Here is a 21,906-nt window from a genome sequence, read left to right on the forward strand (position 1 = left end):
GGTCCGTGTGCAGGACAGTGGGACTAGGTGGAAAATGGTTCGGCACAGCCAAGAAGGGCCAAAAGGCCTGTTTCTGTGCTGTAGTTTCTATGGTTCTATTGTTCTATTCAACCCTTCTCTGTAACTGAGTTTCTACGTGCTGTAGTTTTCTATGGTTTTCTATAAAGGGAGCCTTTTCTGGTTGGGCTGCCAGTGACTGGCGGTGTTCCACAGGGGTCAGTGTTGGCACCGTTTCTCTTTCCGTTGTCTGTCATATATTTGGATGACAAATTAATGGTTTTGTGGCCAAGTTTGAGGACGATACGAAGATAGGTAAGTAGTGTTGAGGAAGCAGGAAAGCTGCAGGAGGACAGAGAAATTAGGTGAAGGGTGTAATCATGCACTTTGATAGAAGGAATAAAAGAGTAGACTATATTCTAAACGGGGAGAAATTAAAACAAAATCTGAGGTGCAAAGGGACTGGTCAGTCCTCATGCAACATTCCCTAAAGATTGAGTCGGTGGCAAGGAAGGTAAATGCAATATTTATATTCATTTCGGGAGGACTAGTATATAAAAACAAGATGTAGTGCTGAGGCTTTATAAGGCATTGGTGAGACCTCACTTGGAGCATTGTGAAAAGTTTTGGGCCCCTTAACTGAGAAAAGATGTGCTAACATCGGAGAGGTTTCAAAGGAGGTTCATGAAAATAATTCCGGGATTGGAAGGCTTATATGAGGAGTGGGCCTGTACTCGCTGGAATTTAGAAGAATGAGGGGCGATCTCATTAAAACCTATCAGATGTTGAAAGGCATCGACAGAGTGGATGTGGCGAGTACGTTTCTTATAGTGGGGGAGTCTAGGACCAGAGCGTATAACCTCAGCATAGAGGGACGTACTTTTGGAACCGAGATGAGGAGAAATTTCTTTAGCTAGAGGCTGGTGAATCTGGGGAATCTGGTAGCTATGGAGACCAAATCATTGAGTGTACTTAAAGAGGACGTTGATGGATTCTTGATGAGCCAGAGCGCGAAAAGTTTCGGCGAGAAGGTAGGAGAATGTGTTAAGAGGAAAATTGTTCAGTCATGGTCAAATGGCAGAGAATATTCGACGGGCCAAACGGCTTAATTCTGCTTTAATGTTCTATGGTTCATATAAAAATTTCACGACACCGTCAATATCTCCAATTCACGGCAACATTTGAGACCAATGTGCGCATCTTGTCCATCATTCATGGCTCCGATGTTACCACGATTTGAGGAACTGAGTTTTCGAGAAAGCTGGTATAGATTAGGGTTAGTGCTTTATTCCACAAAGCATAGAAAAATGAGGGAATATTTAATAGAGGCGTACAAAATTATGAGGATTTTAGATAGGGTAAATGCAAGCAAGCTTTTATGAGTGATGTTGGGTGAGACTAGAAGTAGAGATTACGGGTTAAGAGTGAATGGTGGAATGTTTAAGGAGAACATGAGGGTGAAATTCTTCACTCAGTGGGTGTTGAGAGTATGGACTGAACTGCCAGCGGAAGGGGCGAATGAAGATAGAGGAAATTAGATAGGTGCATGGATGGGAAAGTTATGGAGGGCTACGGTCCAGTGCACGTCGATGGGACAAAGCAGTTTAATAGTACGGCACAGATTAGATGGGCCGAATGTGTTGCAGTAATCTATGACTATGACATTTGCACGTTTGTTATTCTCTCTCACTCACCCGCTGCTTCAATCAAAAGATTTGCCAGTTATACAATCCAGTAATGTGTCACCCATATGAAGGACCGTTCCTCTTAAAGGGCTTTATGACTCGGACGACACTTCTTACTCACGCAAATATCCGAGACCAATATACGTACCTATTCAATCACATCGTTTATGGCTCTGATAAGCGGTGTACAATCAAATACGCGGTCTGTAACCCAGACTCAGTGCCTCACGGACATGTTCCTTCATACACAAAATTTGCTGCTCACCTGATCTGACAAATGTACGCCTGGATAGGTAGCCTTGTCTGCTTGGCAGGCGCATGATCTCCCAAACACGAAGTCGGACGCTCGCAGACATAATCTGCCACACCAGCACTCGCTAACAAACAGTCCTTAACTGAGGCAAATTGTCCACGACTCGTACATATGTCCTACAACCTAGAAGTTCGGTTCATCAACTACACCCATTGTTCTTCACTCACCGCTATCCTCTGTCTTACCCACTACTGTCAACAAAGAGGAGCATCAGGAGCATTGATGCCTTTTCCTTCAGACTATGAGACTAATGAATGCCCTGCCGCCACCACCGAGCTCTCGTCGCCAGGATAGCGAGCGGTTTACTGTTTACTTGTGCTGCGCAGTACATGCGCATTGAAATATATTGCATTTGTTTTATTTGCGGTAACATTGAGATTTTTGTGCTGTGCACGATATATGTTTTGAGGATACACCGTGGTTAGAGGAACGGTGTTTCGTTTGATTGTATTTGTGTACAGTCAGATGGCAATAAACGTGAACCTGAACTTCGACAAGTTATGTCATTCGCATACTGTCCGTGGTTCACGCAACAATTGTTTACATACGTATGTGCCACTAATAGTCTGAAGTCTATGACGGAGACAGAAATGATGCAAAGCTTGTAAACATTATCCATGGAGCTGTCATAGTAATGGCGTGCCGCTCACTGCAATGGCAGTTTCTATCATACAAACCCCCTCCCGTTGACGTACCAGGTATACCAGTCACTCACATTGTCCACTAATCACACAATGTCCATCGCTCACTATTCAGGCATAAGGCCTGTCAATCTTGCAAGGGACCATTAGCACCTGTCAGGCACATGGCCCATCAATCACACGAGAAAATAAAATCCCGCCTCCTCCTATTTACGTATTTTCCTGTCTACTGGCCAGGCCAGCTATCCGCTTTCCCGTTCTGGGCTGACTCAGGCTACGGTACTTCAAACACTGCAAAGTCAGGAAGGCTGAATCGGCGATCGTGTTCAAACACTTTGGAAAACATGAGTCTTTCCATTAACGAGAAGATCCTGCGGGAATGTCACTTGCTGTACATGGATTCTGAGTGCGGTAAATGTGTTAATGACAATATAAAGTCAACGTATTTATCGCCCATAGTGCAATCCTTTCAGAGTGTGTGTGTGTCAATATCCGTAGCTAACGGTTTCATTTTGGTATTATCTGTCAGGTGGCTCTCGGCCACCAAGACGACAGAGATGGCTCCAATTGAACTTTGCATAAAAGTAACGTTTCACACCCACATGTTTACCAATCTTAATTTAACATTTGTGGAAATGCCAGTACTTTGTTTTCTTCACTATGATTTTGGAACAGGGAAGCACCATTACTTGTGAGAATGGGGTTCGAATTTACTGAGATGGGAAGCAGAGACCTTTACAGAATAGGCGAAAGAAAGTGATAAACCCGAAGTGGGGAATTGGGGGTAAGTTTTCATTAAGGGAACGGGAATAAATCTTACCTTTTGAGATTGGGGTAAGGGGAGCTCTTTAGAAAGGGCACCAGGAATAAGCACAGCGCAGTGGTGAGCAGGACAGGGGCATCGAGGTTCAGAACTGAATTCCGGTGCCGTCTGTAGGCAATTCATACGTTCTCTTCGTGACAGCGTACGTTTCCTCCCACAGTCCAAAGATGTACCAGTTAGTAGGTTCATTAGTCCTGATTGCTGGGCGGCACTGCCCATTTGACCAGAAGGGCCTGTTCCGTGCTGCATCTGTAAGTAAATAAAATATTTAAAAATAGGAATCATATAGTCGGAGGATGAGAATGAGTTTCTCATGCAATAGTGAAACGTAAGTGAAATTGTCTGTGTTATATAGCTGAAATTCTCTGTACGATAGACTGGAAATTTTATTTACACAGTGAAGGAAGCACGTGAAATTTCCAAAAACGTAAGGAATCGGAAGCTCATTTTGAGGGAATGAGAGTGCGATTTACACGAGGGAGTGATTCTGGGAGGGTTTTGCAGAGAGGATGGAAAAGAGAGAGCAGTCGCAGAAGTCAGAGCGGGATTGAAATTCAACAATTGGAAAATGCGACAGAGCTTCCCCCGCCGTGCGAAGACTAAGACTGTTGGGATTCATTAGAAATTCCCAGATGTGTGTGTGTGTGTGTGTGTGTGTGTGTGTGTGTGTGTGTGTGTGTGTGTGAGAGAGAGAGAGATTAATGCGTTGGAGAGTGACAGAATAGGATAACTCTGTGAGCAAAATTCATAGGGTGCAGTTGTTATAAACAAAGTCTCTGTGGATTCTTGGGGCGATAGAATAAGAGGGTGATTCTCTGAATGAGGAAGCAACACTGAAAATCTCTTATGGAAGGTGGGCAGGGGGCCGTTTCAGATTGGGAAATAGCGTGAGATTCTCAATAAAGGGGTTTAAATATGGCGTGCTCTGTGTAAAGGGGTGAAATTATGATTCTCCGAGAATGGAATTGGATTATAGTGTGGTGCCAAGTGTTTATTTAGAGATACAGCGTGGAACAGCGCTTTTGGCTCAACGCGCCGCACTGCCCAACAACCCATCACTAGCTGAATCACAGGAAAATTTACAATGACAAATTGACCAACTAACCGGTACTCTTCGGAATGAGGGAGGAAACGTGAGCACCGGAGAAATCCCACTCTGTCTCGGGAAGAACGTACAAAATCCTTACAGACAGCATCAGAACTGAACTCTGAACTCCGCCGCCCCACGCGAACTGCTGCATTATTTTCAGTAACAGAATAAGAATATTTACTTAGTTCTGTATGTGCGTGAAATTCAAAATTTGAAAGAATATGAGTGATCTCATCTAAACGCTGAAATTGAAGTGAGATTTAGAGAGTAAGGGGGTAGCAATGAAGTTCTTAGAGTGAAGAAGTGGTTAGCACGGAGGGTTAATGTAGGTATGTTTCTCAGAAGGACGAAATGGGAGCACTATTCAATGGACAACTAGAATAAGAATCAGAGTAAGGATTATCATCACTGGCAGTTGTGAAATTTGTTGTTTTGCGGTAGCAGTGCAGTGCAATACATAAAACAATTACAAATTGCAATATGAGGTACATACGAAATAAATTAAAATAGTCGTGCAAAAAAAGCAAAAATAGCGAGGTAGTGTTCATGGCTTGGTTCATTGTCCATTCAGAAATCCGGTGATCGAGGGAAAGAAGCTGTTACTAAAACGTTGATTATGGGTTTCCAGGCTCCTGTACTCCCACTTTGATGTCAGCAATGAGTGGACGGCATATTGTGGGTGATGGGGGTCCTTAATGTGGATGTCATCTTTTTGAGGGATCGTCTTTTCAAGATGTCCCTAATGTTGAGGAAGCTAGTGCTCATGATGGAGCTGGCTGCGTTTGCAGTTATCTGTAGCCTTTTACCTGTTCTGTGCAGTGCCTCCTCCAAAGGACTGATATCTTCCCAGACAAAGAATGGTTTAGGAGGAGACTGCAATTGAGATATTGTTAAGAGTGTTAGAATAATTTATATTGGATAGGGAGGTATGGAGGTATGCATATTATAATCTGAGTGAGAGAAAATGGAATCAACGTTCATAGAACAGCGAAAGAGTGACACTGAAGTGAGTGAATATGAGTAGGATATTGAAAATATGGAAATTGGACACTCGGTGAAGGAACATAAGTGATTTTCGTGACTGAGAGAATGCACATGGCACTTCGAAAGTGAAAGAATGAAATGAGATCCTAAGAGTGAAAAAGAAGGAGAGGCAGAAAGTTGAAGAATAAGATATCCAGCGTGTGTTTACAAGGTTCACAGAGATGTTTCCTCAGGACGTAAAGACATTGAGGTGTTATCTGTGGACTAATTGAATAAATCAAGCCCAGTGTATGGGAATTAGTTTGGCATTATCAGAAGGGATTGGCTTTATATGTGATTCCTCCAGTGAGAGATTGGAGAAAATATCTATAAAATGCGAGAATGGAAGTGAAGTGCTTATGGTGTATGGGTTAGACAAGGAATATGCAACCTAAGGGAGCGAGAATTAAATTCGCAATTTCTAGTGGATTTTCGGATAGAGGCAGTGCCTCAGGACGTGCACCACCAGGTTCAGGAACAGTTACTACCGTTCAAGAGCAAAAGAGAATACCTACACTCATTTAAAGACTCTGTTATATTGTCATTTCATGCTCGTTATTTACTAGTGTTTATTTATATCTGGATTGCACAGTTTGTTTTCAATTAACAGTTGCAGATGTTTACAGTCACTGTTCTATAAATTCACTAAATATGCCACAGAAAAAGACTCTCAGGGTTGTATTTGATGACTTGTATGTACTCTGATAATACATTTTACTTTGAACTTTGAACTTAGTGGAATCAACACTACAGTGTGAGTTATTGAGGAGTGAGATGCACTGTTTTGAAGTTATTACTGCTGATAATTAGGAAATAGGAGTGAATTGGAGTGAAGGGAGTGAATTGGATCAAGGTAGTGAAACTGAGGCAGAAAATAACATGTAGACCATGAGACATACGAGCAGAATTAGGCCATTTGACCCATCGAATTTGCTCCACCATTCAATCATGTTGGTCCTTTTTCCGCACCTCAGCCCCACTCACCCGCCTTCACTCCATAACCTTTGATGCCGTGTCCAATCAGGAATCTATCAAACTCTGCCTCAAATACACCCAATGACCTGGCCTCTACAGCTGCCAGTGATAGATTCAGAAATGGGAGGCAGATTCAAGGATAAGGGGAACACTCAGCAGTATTTCTGGAGAGGAAGAAGGATAACAAGCCAGATTAAAGAGTACATCACTGAAAATGTCAATAGAAACATAGAAGCATAGAAAATAGGTGCAGGAGTAGGCCATTCAGCCCTTCAAGCCTGCACCACCATTTATTATGATCATGGCTGATCATCCAACTCAGAACCCCGCCCCAGCCTTCCCTCCATACCCGCTGACCCCCCGTAGCCACAAGGGCCATATCTAACTCCCTCTTAAATATAGCCAATGAACTGGCCTCAACTGTTCCCTGTGGCAGAGAATTCCACAGATTCACCGCTCTCTGTGTGAAGAAGTTTTTCCTAATCTCGGTCCTAAAAGGCTTCCCCTCTATCCTCAAATGGTGGCCCCTCATTCTGGACTTCCCCAACATCGGGAACAATCTTCCTGCATCTAGCCTGTCTAATCCCTTTAGGATTTTATATGTTTCAATCAGATCCCCCCTCAATCTTCTAAATTCCAACGAGTACAAGCCCAGTTCATCCAGTCTTTCTTCATATGAAAGTCCTGCCATCCCAGGAATCAATCTGGTGAACCTTCTTTGTACTCCCTCTATGGCAAGGATGTCTTTCCTCAGATTAGGGGACCAAAACTTCACACAATACTCCAGGTGTGGTCTCACCAAGGCCTTGTACAACTGCAGTAGTACCTCCCTGTTCCTGTACTCAAATCTTCTCGCTATAAATGCCAGCATACCATTCGTCTTTTTCACCGCCTGCTGTACCTGCATGCCCACTTTCAATGACTGGTGTATAATGACACCCAGGTCTCGTTGCACCTCCCCTTTTCCTAATCGGCCACCATTCAGATAATAATCTGTTTTCCTATTTTTGCCACCAAAGTGGACAACTTCACATTTATCCACATTAAATTGCATCTGCCATGAATTTGCCCACTCACCCAACCTATCCAAGTCACCCTGCATCCTCTTAGCATCCTCCTCACAGCTAACACTGCCACCCAGCTTCGTGTCATCCGCAAACTTGGAGATGCTGCATTTAATTCCCTAATCCAAGTCATTAATATATATTGTAAACAACTGGGGTCCCAGCACTGAGCCTTGCGGTACCCCACTAGTCACCGCCTGCCATTCTGAAAAGGTCCCGTTTATTCCCACTCTTTGCTTCCTGTCTGCTAACCAATTCTCCACCCACACCAATACCTTACCCCCAATAGCATGTGCTTTCAGTTTGCACACTAATCTCCTGTGTGGGACCTTGTCAAAAGCCTTTTGAAAATCCAAAAATACCACATCCACTGGTTCTCCCCTATCTACTCTACTAGTTACATCCTCAAAAAATTCTATGAGATTCGTCAGAAATGATTTTCCTTTCACAAATCCATGCTGACTTTGTCCGATCATTTCACCGCTTTCCAAATGTGCTGTTATCACATCCTTGATAACGGACTCCAGTGGTTTCCCCACCACCGACGTTAGGCTAACTGGTCTATAATTCCCTGGTTTCTCTCTCCCTCCTTTTTTAAAAAGTGGAGTTACATTAGCCACCCTCCAATCCTCAGGAACTAGTCCAGAATCTAACGAGTTTTGAAAAATTATCACTAATGCATCCACTATTTCTTGGGCTACTTCCTTAGGCACTCTAGGATGCAGACCATCTGGCCCTGGGGATTTATCTGCCTTCAATCTCTTCAATTTACCTAACACCACTTCCCTACTAACATGTATTTCGCTCAGTTCCTCCATCTCACTGGACCCTCTGTCCCCTACTATTTCTGGAAGATTATTTATGTCCTCCTTAGTGAAGACAGAACCAAAGTAATTATTCAATTGGTCTGCCATGTCCTTGCTCCCCATAATCAATTCACCTGTTTCTGTCTGCAGGGGACCTACATTTGTCTTTACCAGTCTTTTCCTTTTTACATATCTATAAAAGCTTCTACAGTCCGTTTTTATGTTCCCTGCCAGTTTTCTCTCATAATCTTTTTTCCCCTTCCTAATTAAGCCCTTTGTCCTCCTCTGCTGAACTCTGAATTTCTCCCGGTCCTCAGGTGAGCCACTTTCTCTGGCTAATTTGTATACTTCTTCTTTGGAATTGATACTATCCCTAATTTCTCTTGTCAGCCACGGGTGCACTACCTTCCTTGATTTATTCTTTTGCCAAACTGGGATGAACAATTGTTGTAGTTCATCCATGCAACCTTTAAATGCTTGCCATTGCATATCCACCGTCAATCCTTTAAGTGTCATTTGCCAGTCTATCTTAGCTAATTCACATCTCATACCTTCAAATTTACCCCTCTTTAAGTTCAGAACCTTTGTTTCTGAATTAACTATGTCACTCTCCATCTATGGTCACTCTTACCCAAGGGGCCTCTCACGACAAGATTGCTAATTAACCCTTCCTCATTGCTCAAAACCCAGTCCAGAATAGCCTGCTCTCTAGTTGGTTCCTCGACATGTTGGTTCAAAAAACCATCCCGCATACATTCCAAGGAACCCTCTTCCTCAGCACCTTTACCAATTTGGTTCTCCCAATCTACATGTAGATTGAAGTCACCTATTATAACTGCTGTTCCTTTATTGCACACATTTCTAATTTCCTGTTTAATACCATCTCCGACCTCACTACTACTGTTAGATGGCCTGTACACAACTCCCACCAGCGTCTTCTGCCCCTTAGTGTTACGCAGCTCTACCCATATCGATTCCACATCTTCCCAGCTTATGTCCTTCCTTTCTATTGCGTTAATCTCTTCTTTAACCAGCAACGCCACCTCACCTCCCCTTCCTTCATGTCTATCCCTCCTGAATATTGAGTATCCCTGAACGTTGAGCTCCCATCCCTGGTCACCCTGGAGCCATGTCTATATACTCCCCCCATAGTTACGAACGGGAACACCTAATTATTTCCAAAGTTTTTTTATATTTCGCATTTCTTTTATGTTAGCTTTACTGTTTTAATATTCCATGTTGATATTCAACTACAACTATTAAAGGAAGGGCTGAGAAATATACAACATATCTGTACACTAGCCGATTACTGGCCTCGCGTTAAGATTGACTTTGAATACTGTGTCCATATATCCTTTTGCAATTGACAGGTCTAGTGCGCATCGCCAGCCATCTGGGTCTAGGTCTCTTAGTCCCAAGGAAGAAAATCATAGTAATGCTGATGGGAAACCATTCGGCCGGCAAGAGTTCATTCATCAACTGGTAAGGCTCATATAGAACAACGTCTATTTCATCTTTTGATGGGCTGATAACCACTAGAAGGAATCATGTGATGCCGACGAGAGTTGTGTGTACATGGGAGCATGTAAACTCGACTAAAGAAATCCCTAAGGTAATTCTCTTGTAAGTAACACGTTCTCCAGAGGCTGTCAGCCCAGTTGGAAGTCTAACTAACTGAATGAAGAAGCTTAAGCGAGATGTAGGTAATATGATTTTCTGTGAAGATGTTTCGAGGGAGATTTATTAAAGAATATTAATCTAAGTGTTTTTAGTTGTTTGGATGGAAGTTTTTTGGATGCAAGAGATGAATTCCATTATTCTCATTACGGAGATCGTTAGAGCAAAGAGGTTAAATCGCAAAATTGCTAAGCTTACAGTGTAACCCTTTGCTCTCCGGCCCCTTGCTATGCTTATCGTGCTGTTTGGCGGTTTAAGTTCGTATTTACTACCCTGGGTCCAACAACGGGGAATTGTGCGCCAATCTTGGTCCTCATGATACGTACAAATTTGGTGCTTGGACAGATATTTCGAGGAGTCATAAATTCACTGAAGAGTGAAATCAAATCTTCGGAAAGCGAACTTGGAAGCCTGGAAGAGAGCGGAGTCGACACCTTGCGCTTTTCTGTGGTGCGTCAGCTTATTGTATTTACCGACCTTTCCCTGTGAACACTTCACCAAAACAAGATGCATGAAAGAAAAAGCATTTCTGAGATTTTGGACATTTTCCATTTTTCAATTTGCTTTGCTGACAAATCTGTACAAAGCATAATCTTCTGAAAAAGCACATGAAAATATCCTCGCTAAGACGTCAGTTGCTCTTTAAAAAGTCTAGTCTTATGGCTCTGTAATTGTAGAGAAGGGTGGCAGCTATAGAACGCAGGAGGATATAGATAGTCTGGTCAGTGGCACAGAAATAGCTATTGTAATTTAACCATGAAAGTCTGTTGTTAATGCCATGGGATTCTGCTCGGGGTAGACCTTACAGCGCGGACAGTTCCCTTTAAACTTAAATACTTAAATACTATATTTATAATTCATCAACTGCTACGGTGAGATTCCGTTGTTTCCAGATTCAGAGTCCAAGGTTCTGCCTACAAATGCAATACATCCAGCTGTACCTTATCATTTATTTTAATTCTAAGGAAAGGCGTTAAGGCGAATGCTGGAGATGATCGGCCGGTCAGACAGGATCTCATCCGCGTAACGCGTTTCCGTGTCATACAAGAAACAAACGTCCCCAGGCCGACTGTATCGATGTTGAGTACCACACTTGATGCCATAGCCTATCAAGCGTTCAAAGTAAATATTTTGAGATTAGTTACATCCACCAGACGCTGAGACAATGAGTTAAAAATCTCAGCCTCCCTTTGTGTGAAATTAAGGTATATTAAGAGCAAAAGGATTGTAAGGGATAAAATTGGTCCTCTTGAAGATCAGAGTGGTCGGCTATGTGCGGAACCAAAGGAAATGGGGGAGATCTTAAATAGGTTTTTTGCGTCTGTGTTTACTAAGGAAACTGGCATGAAGTCTATGGAATTAAGGGAAACACGTAGTGAGATCATGGAAACTGTACAGATCGAAAAGGAGGAGGTCCTTGCTGTCTTGAGGAAAATTAAAGTGGATAAATCCCAGGACCTGACAGGGTGTTCCCTCGGACCTTGAAGGAGACTAGTGTTGAAATTGCAGGGGCCCTGGCTGAAATATTTAAAATGTCACTGTCTACAGGTAAGGTGCCGAAGGATTGGAGAGTGGCTCATGTTGTTCCGTTGTTTAAAAAAGGATCGAAAAGTAATCCGGGAAATTATAGGACAGTAAGTTTAACGTCGCTAGTAGGTAAGTTATTGGAGGGAGTACTAAGAGACAGAATCTACAAGCATTTGGATAGACAGGGGCTTATTAGGGAAAGTCAACATGGTTTTGTGCATGGTAGGTCATGTTTGACCAATCTGTTGGAGTTTTTCGAGGAGGTTACCAGGAAAGTGGATGAAGGGAAGGCAGTGGATATTGTCTACATGGACTTCAGTAAGGCCTTTGACAAGGTCCCGCATAGGAGGTTAGTTAGGAAAATTCAGTCGCTAGGTATACATGGAGAGGTGGTAAATTGGATTAGACATTGGCTCGATGGAAGAAGCCAGAGAGTGGTGGTAGAGAATTGCTTCTCTGAGTGGAGGCCTGTGACTAGTGGTGTGCCACAGGGATCAGTGCTGGGTCCATTGTTATTTGTCATCTATATCAATGATCTGGATGATAATGTGGTAAATTGGATCAGCAAGTTTGCTGATGATACGAAGACTGGAGGTATAATAGACAGTGAGGAAGGTTTTCAGAGCCTGCAGAGGGACTTGGACCAGCTGGAAAAGTGGGCCTAAAAATGGCAGATGGAGTTTAATACTGACAAGTGAAAGGTATTGCACGTTGGAAGGACAAACCAACGTAGAACATACAGGGTTAATGGTAAGGCACTGAGGAGTGCAGTGGAACAGAGGGATCTGGGAATACAGATACAAAATTCCCTAAAAGTGGCGTCACAGGTAGATAGGGTTGTAAAGAGAGCTTTTGGTACATTCGCCTTTATTAATCAGAGTACTGAGTATAAGACCTGGAATGTTATGATGAGGTTGTATAAGGCATTGGTGAGGCCATATCTGGAGTATTGTGTTCAGTTTTGGTCACCAAATTACAGGAAGGATATAAATAAGGTTGAAAGAGTGCAGAGAAGGTTTACAAGGATATTGCCGGGACTTGAGAAATTCAGTTACAGGGAAAGGTTGGATAGGTTGGGACTTTATTCCCTGGAGCGTAGAAGAATGAGGGGAGATCTGATAGAGGTATATAAAATTATGATGGGTATAGATAGAGTGAATGCAAGCAGGCTTTTTCCACTGAGGCAAGGGGAGAAAAAAACCAGAGGACATGGGTTTAGGGTTAGGGGGGAAAAGTTTAAAGGGAACATTAGGGGGGGCTTCTTCACACAGAGGGTGGTGGGAGTATGGAATGAGCTGCCAGACGAGGTGGTAAATGCGGGTTCTTTTTTAACATTTAAGAATAAATTGGACAGATACATGGATGGGAGGTGTATGGAAGGATATGGTCCATGTGCAGGACAGCGGGACTAGTCAGAAAATGGTTTGGCACAGCCAAGAAGGGCCAAAAGGCCTGTTTCTGTGCTGTAGTTTCTATGGTTTCTATGGTTTCTAAATTCTTCCCCCTCAAAGTCCTTCTGAATCTCCAACCGTAAACATAAGCTCCCTGTGTTGACCCCGACTGGAAAACCGTTTCTGACTCTGTTTCATCTATATCGCACACAATTTTTTGTGCACGATTACTTGGTCCTCCTTTAGATTTCCATGTCGTTCAGAATACAAATCCAGCTTGTTTATTCTCTCTTCGTCGCTGAACCGCTTCACCACAGGTAATATGCCAGCGAATCTCCGCTCTAACCTAGGCAGTGCAACCACATGTCCCTTCAGCATGGGTATGAAAACTGGACACTACTTTCTTCTTTTTGTAATAGAAATCAGCTAATGAAAGGAAACATACATGAAGCTTCTTGACCACCTTATCTACCTGTGACACCTCCTTCCAGAATCCTTGCAAAGCTTCTATTCCTCATTATCCCTAGAGTTCTGCAACACACCTGTGCTTTTCCAAGTCTTAATGATAAAATGTATTGCCTTAGTTGCATGCAGTAATACATTCCCTATACCATTCCACGAACCAGCTCGTTAATTCATCAATATCATTTGGAAGGATATGGTCCGTGTGCAGGACAGCGGGACAACACAATACTCCAGATTTGGCCTCATCAATATCATAAAATATTCTGCAATGCTGGAAATCCAGAGCAATAGACACAAAATGCTGGAGGAACTCAGCAGAAAGCAGCTGATTGGGCAGTCGAAGTCAGGTGACCAAACATTTTGTAAAGCTAAAACAGATAAATAGAGGGATAGCTCAAGCGAAGCGGCCAGTGCGTGAGTGGGCCAGTGAAGGAGTGGAGCTTCGAGGCTTTGACTCGAGAGGCTTCCACGAGAAGAGGCGGTGGACGAGCTTGTTCCCAGTTAGACTTTACAATGTCTCCTGAGATGGTGATGTGCCTCGCATGTGAGATGTGGCACTCTTAGGGGAACTCCACTCTCCCGCAGAGTCACATCTGCCAGGAGTGCGTACGGCTGGGCGATCTGGAAGACCGTGTAAGGAATCTGGAGCAGCAGCTGGATGACCTTCGACTCATAAGGGAGAATGAGGCAGTCATAGTTGGGAGCTACCGGGAGGTAGTCACACCTAGGCTGTTGGAAGCAGGTCGTTGGGTGACAGTCAGAGGGGGGAAAGCGAAGGTGAGCAGACAGGTAGTGCAGAGCACCCCTGTAGCCATTCCCCTGAATAGTAAGTTTACCGTCCTGGATACTGTTGGTGGGGACGACAGACCAGGTGTGAGCCACAGTGGCAGGGCCTCCGCCATTGAGTCTGACCCTGTGGTGCAAAAGGGTGGGACGGAGAAGAGGAGAGCTGTCGTCATTGGAGACTTTATAGTCAGGGGAGCAGACAGGAGATCTTGTGGACGTGAGAAGGACATCCGCATGGTTTGCTGCCTCCCGGGTGCCAGGGTCCGGGATGCCTCTGACCGGGTGCACGACATCCTGGTACGAGAGAGAAAGCAACCAGAAGTCGTGATACATGTTGGGACCGACGACATAGGCAGGAAGAAGGATAAGGTCCTGAAGTGTGAGTTTCGGGAACTAGGCAGAAGGCTGAAGAACAGGACCTCAAGGGTGGCGTTCTCAGGATTGCTACCAGTGCTACGTGACAGTGATGGTAAGAATGAGAGGAGATGGCAGTTGAATGCATGGCTGAGGAGTTGGTGCAGGGAGCAGGGTTTTAGATTTTTAGATCATTGGGATCTCTTCTGGGGAAGGTGGGACCTGTACAGATTGGATGGGTTGCACCTGAACCCGAGGGGGAGCAATATCCTTGCAGGTAGGTTTGCTAGCATGGTTCGGGAGGGTTTAAACTAATTTGCAAGAGGGATGGGACCCAGAGCGACACAGCAATGAAAGAAGTGCATGGAGTAAAGCCAGATTTAACATATAGAGAGGCTTTGAGGAAAGAGAAGCAGAATCAACGGTGTGAAGACAGTAAGGTAGAAAGGCTGAAATGTGTGTACCTCAATGCAAGAAGCATCAGGAACAAAGGTGATGAACTGAGAGCTTGGATACATACATGGAATTATGATGTAGTGGCCATTACAGAGACTTGGCTGGCGCCAGGACAGGAATGGATTCTCAATATTCCTGGATCTCAGTGCTTTAAAAGGGATATAGAGGGCGGAAAAAGGGGAGGACGGGTGGCATTACTGGTCAGGGATACTATTACAGCTACAGAAAGGGTGGGTAATGTAGCAGAATCCTCTTTTGAGTCAATATGGGTGGAAGTCAGGAACAGGAATGGAGCTGTTACTCTCTTGGGGGTATTCTATGGGCCCCCTGGTAGCAGCAGAGATACAGAGGAGCAGATTGGGAAGCAGATTTTGGAAAGGTGCAAAAATAACAGGGTTGTTATCATAGGTGACTTTAACTTCCCTAATATTGATTGGCACCTGATTAGTTCCAAGGGTTTAGATGGGGCAGAGTTTGTTAAATGTGTCCAGGACAGATTTCTGTCACAGTATGTAGACAGGCCAACCAGGGGGAATGCCATACTAGATCTAGTACTAGGTAATGAACTGGGTCAGGTCAGAGATCTCTCAGTGGGTTAGCATCTGGGGGACAGTGACCACCGCTCCCTGGCCTTTATAATTATCATGGAAAAGGATAGAATCAGAGAGCACAGGAAAATTTTAATTGGGGAAAGGCAAATTATGAGGCTATAAGGCTAGAACTTGTGGGTGTGAATTGGGATGATGTTTTTGCAGGGAAATGTACTATGGACATATGGTCGATGTTTAGAGGTCTCTTGCGGGATGTAAGGGATAAATTTGTCCCAGTGAGGAAGATAAAGAATGGTAGGGTGAAGGAACCATGGGTGACAAGTGAGGTGGAAAATCTAGTCAGGTGGAAGAAGGCAGCATACGTGAGGTTTAGGAAGCAAGGATCAGATGGGTCTATTGAGGAATATAGGGAAGCAAGAAAGGAGCTTAAGAAGGGGCTGAGAAGAGCAAGAAGGGGGCATGAGAAGGCCTTGGCAAGTAGGGTAAAGGAAAACCCCTAGGCATTCTTCAATTATGTGAAGAAAAAAAGGATGACAGGAGTGAAGGTAGGACTGATTAGAGATAAAGGTGGGAAGATGTGCCTGGAGGCTGTGGAAGTGAGCGAGGTTCTCAGTGAATACTTCTCTTCGGTATTCACCAATGAGAGGGAACTTGATGATGGTGAGGACAATATGAGTGAGGTTGATGTTCTGGAGCATGTTGATATTAAGGGAGAGGAGGTGTTGGAGTTGTTAAAATACATTAGGACAGATTAAGTCCCCGGGCCTGAGGGAATATTCCCCAGGCTGCTCTACGAGGCGAGAGAAGAGATTGCTGAGCCTCTAACTAGGATCTTTATGTCCTCATTGTCCACAGGAATGGTACCGGAGGATTGGAGAGAGGAGAATGTTGTCCCCTTGTTCAAAAAAGGTAGTAGGGATAGTCCGGGTAATTATAGACCAGTGAGTCTTATGTCTGTGGTGGGAAAGCTGTTGGAAAAGATTCTTAGAGATAGGATCTATAGGCATTTAGAGAATCATGGTCTGATCGGGGACAGTCAGCATGGCTTTGTGAAGGGCAGATCGTGTCTAACAAGCCTGATAGAGTTCTTTGAGGAGGTGACCAGGTATATAGATGAGGGTAGTGCAGTGGATGTGATCTATATGGATTTTAGTAAGGCATTTGACAAGGTTCCACACGGTAGGCCTATTCAGAAAGTTAGAAGGCATGGGATCCAGGGAAGTTTGGCCAGGTGGATTCAGAATTGGCTTGCCTGCAGAAGGCAGAGGGTGGTGGTGGAGGGAGTTCATTCAGATTGGAGGATTGTGACTAGTGGTGTCCCACAAGGATCTGTTCTGGGACCTCCACTTTTCATGATTTTTATTAACGACCTGGATGTGGGGGTAGAAGGGTGGGTTGGCAAGTTTGCAGACGACACAAAGGTTGCTGGTGTTGTAGATAGTATAGAGGATTGTCAAAGATTGCAGAGAGACATTGATAGGATGCAGAAGTGGCCTGAGAAGTGGCAGATGGAGTTCAACCCAGAGAAGTGTGAGGTGGTACACTTTGGAAGGACAAACTGCAAGGCAGAGTACAAAGTAAATGGCAGGATACTTGGTAGTGTGCAGGAGCAGAGGGATCTCGGGGTACATGTCCACAGATCCCTGAAAGTTGCCTCACAGGTGGATAGGGTAGTTAAGAAAGCTTATGGGGTGTTAGCTTTCATAAGTTGAGGGATAGAGTTTAAGAGTTGCGATGCAATGATGCAGCTCTATAAAACTCTGGTTAGGCCACACTTGGAGTACTGTGTCCAGTTCTGGTCACCTCACTATAGGAAGGATGTGGAAGCATTGGAAAGGGTACAGAGGAGATTTACCAGGATACTGCCTGGTTTAGAAAGTATGCATTATGATCAGAGATTAAGGGAGCTAGGGCTTTACTCTTTGGAGAGAAGGAGGATGAGAGGAGACATGATAGAGGTGTACAAGATAATAAGAGGAATAGATAGAGTGGATAGCCAGCGCCTCTTCCCCAGGGCACCACTGCTCAATATAAGAGGACATGGCTTTAAGGTAAGGGGTGGGAAGTTCAAGGGGGATATTAGAGGAAGGTTTTTTACTCAGAGGGTGGTTGGTCCGTGGAATGCATTGCCTGAGTCAGTGGTGGAGGCAGATACACTAGTGAAGTTTAAGAGACTACTAGACAGGTATATGGAGGAATTTAAGGTGGGGGCTTATATGGGAGGCAGGGTTTGAGGGTCGGCACAACATTGTTGGCCGAGGGCCTGTACTGTGCTGTACTATTCTATGTTCTATGTTCTATGTAACTCCACAGACCAGACAACATCTATGGAAAGGAATGAAGTGTCGGCGTTTCGGGCGAGACCCTTTATCAGGACTCCATCAAGACATCAGGTCCTGATGAAGAGCTCGGCCAAAACGTAAACTCTTGATTCTCTTTCATAGGCGCAACCTTACCTGCTGAATTCCTCCAGCATTTTGTGTGCGTAACTCATCAATATTACTTTGTAGCTCAGGTTACCCTCTTCATCAAAGAGAACACAGACTTTGGTGTGATGTGCCAACTTGCTACCATGCCTCCTACATTCATATTCAGATTGACTGCGTATAACAAAGAGCAAGGGTCGCTGCACGAATCTCCGTAATACACCGATTTGCAGATAGTTCAATTCACGACATAACAAGGTCTCGATCGTTGCCTTTTGTCTTCTAGGCACCAGATAAATTTCGGACTGTATTGGTCAGATCGTCCAGGATCCTATGGGTCCATAATTATTGGGACTGTCATTGTCAGCAGACACTGCTGTCCACACACACACTACAACAACCTAATCGGAACACCTTGAAAGTTCGATCAAATTTGTCAGGCAGGATCTATCCTCCACAAAGCCACACCCCGCTTCCCCAGAATATTTCTGTACATTAGATTTTCCCTAATAATGTATACAACACTGATGCGTGAATCACTACCCTGTAATTTATTCGATTATCCAGATTCCTTTCTTTAATTAAAGCACCGCTGGCCTATTCCAATCATCTGGTACCTTATCTGTTCGAAGAGAACCAGTGAATATTTTCGATTAACAATCTGTCAGCAGCCGTAGAAATCATCGCGTGTTTTAAATGCCAGACGAGGGGAGGAGCTGGAGAATAGAAGGGGATGACCGCGCTAGGATGAAATCATTCTGGCTGAAGCAGGCATTTGGCGGTGTCAACAGAGAGCGGGTGGCGAGGATTCCTACTGTGGACGGTATAAATAGAATGAGTACACACAGGAGTGTTGGCGCGTGGCCAAGTGGTTAAGGCGTACTTCGCTTAAGTATCTAGTGATCTGAAGGTTCCTAGTTCGAGCCTCAGCTGAAGCAGCTTGAGCAAGGCACTTAACCACACCGGTGCCAAGCTGTATCCCTAGTACCCTTCCCTTGGACAACATCGGAGGGGAGACTTGCAGCATGGGCATCTTCCGGTCTTCCATACAACCTTGCCCAGGCCTGCGCCCTGGAAACCTTCCAAGGCGCAAATCCATGGTGTCACGAGACTAACGGATGCCTATTAGACATACAGGAGATTCTGCAGACGCTGCAAATCCAGAGGGTTCCTACCGTAAATGGTATAAACAGAATGAGTACACACAGGAGATTCTGCGAATGCTGGAAATCCAGAGTAACATCTATAAAAAGCTGCAGGCAGCATTTATGGAAAGGAATAAAGAGTCGACGTTTCGGGCCGAGACGAGTCCTGATGAAGGGTCTCGGCCTCGGCCAAAACGTCGACTCTTTAGTTATTACCGTTTAGTTCCAACATCTTGAGTGTGTTTACCGTAAACAAAAGGAGACGAAGAGCTGGAACAAAACGATTGTTGTCGTTTTCTAGGTACGTTGAAGAACATATACAGAAAACGGGAGTTGCAACAGAAACGCAAGGATTGACTTTTATTACCAGCGGTAAGAAAAGAGAATCGCTCACGGTAAGTAATTCCATGACTGCTACTGACTTATTTATTTTTCCTGCAGCCCTGACCAATGGAGAACGTCAGTACTTATCATCCCGTGCACATCACAACCGGATCCCTAGTAAACTGTATGCGTACTTCGCTTAAGTATCTCCGTCTACGGTTAACTATGAGGGCACTAATCCATGTCACGGAAATCCGCACGGAATTTAACTCTGTCTCGCGTGACATTAACTCTTGGACTCTGCCGCAGAGCTGATGAAATAATAGAAGCCAGGCCAACCTTGAATTAATTTGTCGCAGAGATAAATGACTATATTTAATAATCACATTTAGGAGTAGCGTGCCGGAGAAGCTAGTAGCGCCTCTGCCTCATAGATCCAAGCGTTGTTGTTATTGGCGATGGCCCTGTGGAGTTTGTGTTTTCGCGCAGGGATTACGTGAGGTTTCTGCCCATGCTCTGCCTACTTACCAGTTGCCCAAAACCTGCGAGTTGGTAAATTTATTGGCCACGATTAATTGCTACTGGTGGTGGTAGGAGGATTTGGGAGTGGGACAAAGAGAATGGGGGATAATATAATTGACTTCGTGTAAGTGGGTGCGTAATAGTAGACAGGGGATGAAGAAGGGCATCTGGGGCGAAGGGATTGATAATGTGCGGTGTGGCTTCAATAATTACTGATTTGGTTAAGAAAATGCTGTCCCTTCACTCATTATCGTTACGCCTTGGTACTTAAATAAATAGTTGGATAAAATGAACAATGTAGAATTTTTCCAGGCTTTTAGAACAGTAAATTTCAAAGGATTAATAGTTTCTTTAAATTATTTCCACAGGGCAAAGCTACACTCCATTTCTACCCGCATTTCCAAAAGCTGGAACAGATTAAGGGTAAATCCACACAGTCCTTATATTGCAGAAGCGAGGAAAGGCGTTCCATGTGACTCTCTTCACTCTGACACTGTCACGATCATTGCGGCCTCCACATTAATAAGTTTGAAAAGTCTGTCAAATCGTATTCAACATATTAAAGCAACACACATGACAACTAGTCAATTAGATGCACTGGGCGCTAAGGGGGAAATTCTTGCTAGAGAAAAAATTGTGGTCCATTTTTGTGACGAATAATATGAAATATCAAAGATAATACCTTTTAAAAGGTAAACTGAATAATCATTCGGAAGATTAAAGGTGATAATTTCAAGGGCAACATTTCCTGGTAAGGATGAAAGCCAAGGTAATTAGAATAGGAAACAGGAGAAGTTGAAGGATAATGAGAGTAGATTAAAGAGAAATAAATGAAAGTAGAGAGGGATAGAGAACTCATGACAATGCAAGGCTGTCAAGAGTATAAAAGTGGATTGAGGCACCTGAACGAGGTATCAGAAAAGTAAAGAAGGGTCACAAGAAATCACTGACGGCATTAACAAAATGACGGTTATAGCATTAAGTGAAATTAGTATATTAAGACAAAAGAATAGCTAGGGAAAATTTCGGATACGTACTGTGGAGGCAACAAGGGTAAGCAAGCCGTGGAGGCAGAAGTCATGAATACCTTACATTAGTATTCACAAAAGAAAAAGAGGAGCTCCCTGTAGCCATAACAGGTTTACAGACGAATACATTCCCAGATTACGAGTTTGTTCATCCCACGCTGCTCTGGTTGAGATTTTATTACATTTTCCAATGGACGCAGATGAGACCAGAGATGACTTGAGGAGAGAAAAATTTTCCCTCTTTTCAAGAACGGCGACAGAGAAAAAATTGTAAACATAAACCTATGCTTCTAACGTCAGTGGTAGGGGAAATGACGAAGATTTCGAAATAATCAGAGACAATCAATATGGCGTTGCTAAAGAGAGCTCCTGTCTGATCAATTCTGTTGAAGCAATGGCAAAGTGTATGGACGAAGGCCGGACAGCAGGTGTCATTTATGGGATTTATTAATGAGTTTGACGAGGTCCCATTGTTACAAAACTTTAGCACCCACGCCATCCAAGGCAATAAGCAAACTGATCCAAACTTGATTGGGAATTAGCAGCAGAGTATAATGGGTGGTTTCTGTGATTGGATGTGATGGTGTACTGGTGAGGGAAGGGGTGAATTTTCATTTTATAGTATACGTTAATGACATGTGGAAATCAAGATAAGCAAGTTTACAAATGCCGGGAAAATTGGAGTCAGGAAGGCAGTTTCAGGCTTTAGCGAAATGGGCAAGTATAGCAGATGGAAGTTTAATCCAGACTAATGTAAAATGAGGGAATTGGGGAGCACTGACAAAGGTAGAACACACAGCATATACGGTCTTAGAGAGAATTGAACCAACAGGCTGG

The 21,906-nt window shown here is 43.9% G+C and overlaps 1 protein-coding gene across 1 annotated transcript in view; it reads left to right on the plus strand.

The window, feature by feature from the left end:
• The first annotated feature begins 944 nt into the window (after positions 1-944).
• LOC140195689 (uncharacterized) overlaps positions 945-21,906 on the plus strand; it is a 58,951-nt gene continuing 37,989 nt past the window's right edge. Inside the window, exons 1-6 of the mRNA XM_072254402.1 lie at positions 945-1,028; positions 2,561-2,693; positions 2,874-3,047; positions 9,788-9,899; positions 19,497-19,590; positions 20,410-20,464. Coding sequence (XP_072110503.1) covers positions 945-1,028; positions 2,561-2,693; positions 2,874-3,047; positions 9,788-9,899; positions 19,497-19,590; positions 20,410-20,464 — 652 coding nt within the window. The remainder of the gene's footprint in view (positions 1,029-2,560; positions 2,694-2,873; positions 3,048-9,787; positions 9,900-19,496; positions 19,591-20,409; positions 20,465-21,906) is intronic.

The sequence above is a fragment of the Mobula birostris genome, chromosome 3 (genome assembly GCF_030028105.1).
Source record: "Mobula birostris isolate sMobBir1 chromosome 3, sMobBir1.hap1, whole genome shotgun sequence".
In the NCBI taxonomy this organism is placed as follows: Eukaryota; Metazoa; Chordata; class Chondrichthyes; order Myliobatiformes; family Myliobatidae; genus Mobula; species Mobula birostris.